A 4524-nucleotide genomic window follows, 5' to 3' on the forward strand; every position below is an offset into this window, starting at 1 on the left:
AATAAATAAATAGTTTAAAAAAAACCAACAAGGCAGTTGAGGGGTGATATCTGAGGTTGACTTTGGCTCACACACACACATGTACCCACACGCGTGTACGCCTGCAGGTGATCCGCAGACATACATACAGGTAAAACACTCGGATACATGAAATAATCTTAAGGTGGCGTGGAACTGAAGCAAAGGGCTCATTGTTTTGAGGGCAGCCTGATCATCATAGCTCGACTCTGTCTCAATAAGACCAAGAACAAACATAAGGCTCACTTTGCTTATATCATCTTGCCTTCCCATGTAAAGCTTTTTCTTTAAAATATGTGTGTATAGTGTATTGTGTATGTGTAAATGTATATGTGTATGGCGTATTATATATGTGTAAATGTTTGTGTGTATGGTATATTGTGTACATATAAATGTATATGTTTATAGTGTATTGTACATATGTATATGTGTATGGTATAGTGTGTATGTGTATGGTGTGCTGTATATGTGTATGGTGAATTGTGTGTATGTATTTGGTATACTGTGCATGATTATATGCATATGGTGTACTGTGTATATGAATGGTGTATTTTGTATGGTATATATTGTGTATGTGCGTATGTATGTTATCTGGGCCATCATTAGAGTGTAGGAGTCAGGGAACAACCTTGGGAGCCATCCTGTCTCCCCTGTGTTTGAATCAGTCTCAATAGCATGCATAGGCCAGGCTAGCTGGCCTGAGAACTTCTGGGGATTCTCCTGACTCCACCTCTCATCTTGCCACAGAAACACTGGGCAAGATACATACACACACATACACACATACATACATACACACACACACACACACACATACATGTCTTCATGCACTCAGCTTGACCTGGGTTCTGGGGACTTGAACTCTGGTCTTTACATTTATGTGGCAAGTGCTTTGTTCATTGGGTCACCTCCCCAGCCCAGAAAAAGCTTCTTCATTGCTATGTCTCTCAGGTCTTCCACTCACCCAAGAGTCTGTGTGGAAGAATACAGATGTTTGTCCTTCTTCATTTATTCTATAGCCGGTCTTATTCTTTGACCTACATAAGATGCAATATATCATCTATTGAGTTTATTATATATAGTATCACAGGGAATTACAAGACTAAAAAAAACAGTTGAACAGTGTGGTACTTTAGGTACATGGAATATATCTCCATAAGGCAAATGGGCTACGTAGCAGCAATCAATAGAATATGTGTCTCTATTCAAGTTCAAGGCCAGCCTGGCCTACAAGAGCTAGTTCCAGGAGAGGCTCCAAAGCCACAGAGAAACCCTGCCTCGAAAAACCAGAAACCAAACCTAAACAAAACCCAAATGTGTGCTTGTAAACTTGGGCTCGTGAAATGAAGTGTCTTTCTGTTCTGCTTTTTTAGATCACAAAAATTACATGACTTTCGTCAACCAGTACCCTCACATCAGAGGCAGCCCCAGTTGCTGCGGGTTTACGCACCCAGAAGAACCCACCTGTAATTGGAGGAGTGTAATGGTGAGTCCGTTGCGTGGGACCAACTGCTCGGCACAGCTGTGCTTTGGGCTTATTACGTTTAAAGCAAGCACGAACGGAAGAGCGAGCTCGCCAGCAGCAGAGAGCTAGGAGAACCTCAGATTAGATGCCAAGAGCCGAGGAAGCCAGTCCTAAAAAGTCCTGAAAACGCTAGCACAGTCACCCGGTGCCCCTGCTAGATGGAAGGGACAAACAGAACATGTTCTCCTGGGTGAGACTTCCACCATAGACCATAGACATCTGTACATTGTGTGGTCAACTGCTGGCAGAGTCTTATTTTATGGCAGTGCCTGGGAATAGCTGCACGGGTTTTTTCCTCCTCTGTTCTCAAGGCTGTGGCACCCCTTGTCTTTGTTTGTTTGTGTTTTGCTGTTTTCCTTTCTCCTCTCACAGGGCCCGGAGGCCCTGGCCCAGCCCTGGACAATTGTCATCTTAGGACACATTTAAAATCCACAGCAGAGTTAGAACTAGAAAAGCAATTACTTCTTTCATGGGGCTGGAGAGGTGGCTCAGAGGTTAAGAGCACTGCCCTCTCTTCCAGAGGTCCTGAGTTCAATTCACAGCAACCACATGGTGGCTCACAGCCATCTGTAATGAGATCTAGTGCCCTCTTCTGGTGTGCAGGGATACATGTAGACAGAACATAATAAATCTTTAAAAAAAAAAATCCTCTTTCACGAGTCATCCATTACCTGCCTGCATCGCCCTTTCTTGTTCCTCTTTCTACATGTTATATCGTAGCTACATGGACATCTCTTTACATATATGTAGACACATGTATGTGTATATACGCACGCTAGAATCAACGTATGAGGGAGCACGTGTAGGTTTTTCTTTCTGAGATTGTGTGATTTTAATATTATACATACCACGTCTGTCCATTTTCCTGCAGTTTTGTCATTTTTTTTTAGAGATGAATAGTAGTCAGGTTTATATAGGTATTCATTCATGTAGGTATTTATTTATGTGGGAAGTTCAACAGGCAGCTTTAATCTGGAGGGTCTAACTGTAAAGTTCAGTTCTTCATCTTCAGTCACGTATGTTACGCCTGACATCCTTTATCTCCGGGTGTAAATGGGGCCTTGTTGCATCTTGTGATTTCTTTTTCTTCCTCTCCGTTTATTTTCTTCTATGTGCAACCACTCCCTATCTATTTGATGCTGGGAGTCTAAGTCTAACCCAAGGTTCGAGGCAAGCACTTTTACTAACTGCTACATCTCCAGCCCTGTAAGCCATTCATTTCTTTCGAGAGGGGTTCCAACTTTAATCTCTTATTCTTTTTAGGATTGCCTGGCAAACATATGGGCTGTCTGGGGCTCAGTCTGGCAACCTTACTTTCTTAAAGCCTCGCCTGCAGAGTATAGCTTCTAGTTGGGATTGTCTGGCCCGACAGTGGAGGGATAAGAGGGCTCAAGCCCAGCCCTTCCATTGTGTCCAATTAACCAATGGACACAGACACATCTTTGCCACATGGAATGCTAGGAACGCCTTCCTCTTGCCTCTTGGTCCCCTTGCCCAGGGTCCCCCCTTCAACCCAGGAACGAAAGCCCAACTTCTCTTCGTGCTGACACCCTAATCTTTTGACTGTTTCATTGGGGGCAAGGTGAGCCCAGAGTTACCTTAAACTCAAAGCGGTCCTCCTGCCTCTGTCACTTGCCAGCACTGCTCCGGCTTTAGGCCTCTTGGTCCTGGGCACTGTTAGAAGAGGAGCAAAGGCCTCTTTCTCGTGGTGGGAGGAGTCTAATGTTAACATCTATCCCTTGGTCCTCTCTGAATCGTTTGCTCATCCCTGGGAGCTATCTGGCTGCAGCAGAGACGGCACTCAGAGAATCCAGATGTTTAGAAGCCTTCGCTTTGCGCATTGGTCTATGACCACTGATGAGGGGGTGGGGTGAGGGACACGGGACAAACTCCCACTTAACATCCTGCTGTCTTGTGTGTGCAGAATGGTTCTGCGGACTTGTATTCAGAAGAAAGTTTTCATCAATCTCTGCAGAACATAACTGAAAGCCAACTGGTACAAGCCTCCATCTTCCAGCAAAAGGGAGGAAAAGGTACATGGCAATGAACCGCCCCCCTCGACATGGTACAAGGGATGCTGTTACACATGGGTTTGGAGTTTTCCTTTCCTTCATCATGTAGTCCAGGCTGGCCTGGAACTTACTAGTAGACCAAGATGTCTTTAAACTTGTGATCCTACCTCTGTGTCCTGAGTGCTAAGATTAAAGATTATAGGCATATAGCTAGGAGTTCAGAAATAATATATATATATTATCTTATATCTTGTATATTATATTATATCTTGTAGCCAAACATGGTAACACATACTTGTAGGTCCAGCACGGAGGCAGAATGATTGCAAGTTTGAAGCAAGCCAGGGCTACACGTTAGACTCTATCCCAAGAAAAAAATCTGCTAAAACAGCAAGAAGTGAACCACTCCAAGGGTGCTGGGTTATTAATTGGATCAAAGGAACTTTACTGATGGTTACACTCTGGAAGAAAAACGGCACTGCCACCCCACACCCAGTAGCCATGGACTGCCAGTGTGGATCCCCACGTGTCTCTCCCTAACTGTGCTAGAGCATAGTCTCAGTTTTGTGCGGGTCTTGTGCAAGTAGCCACAGCTCCGGCAAGTTGATAGTTCAACAGCCATGTCACGTTCAGACGACAGTTTCGCAGCTCATAGACCTAAGATAGATAGTACGAGCAGTTTGGGAATAAACTGCTGATTTCTCAAGGGGAACATGGAATGTAGTCAAGAGGTTTTTTTTCTTTTTGCTTTTGTTTTTGTTGTTGTTGTTTTATTTTGCTTTGTTTTAACTAATGGTGGATCTAGTGGATACGGCCTGCAAAAGCTAATTCGGATGTCATAAAGTGGCTGTCACTTGAATTTGAAGAATTCTATTGCATCACACAATCCACAGAAATCCTCTAAATTTCCCTACCTAGTCGTTTTGAGACACCACTAACACTTGACTTTATAATTGAAAATGTCCTTAG

At 43.8% G+C, this 4524-nt stretch overlaps 1 protein-coding gene across 1 annotated transcript in view; it reads left to right on the forward strand.

Annotated features, from left to right (window-relative positions):
* Spic (Spi-C transcription factor) overlaps positions 1 to 4524 on the forward strand; it is a 42096-nt gene that overhangs the window by 36231 nt on the left and 1341 nt on the right. Inside the window, exons 7-8 of the mRNA XM_005358278.1 lie at positions 1392 to 1504; positions 3468 to 3576. Of these exons, the coding sequence (XP_005358335.1) occupies positions 1392 to 1504; positions 3468 to 3576 (222 nt within the window). The remainder of the gene's footprint in view (positions 1 to 1391; positions 1505 to 3467; positions 3577 to 4524) is intronic.

This window comes from Microtus ochrogaster, chromosome 24, assembly GCF_000317375.1.
Source record: "Microtus ochrogaster isolate Prairie Vole_2 chromosome 24, MicOch1.0, whole genome shotgun sequence".
NCBI classification, from domain to species: Eukaryota; Metazoa; Chordata; class Mammalia; order Rodentia; family Cricetidae; genus Microtus; species Microtus ochrogaster.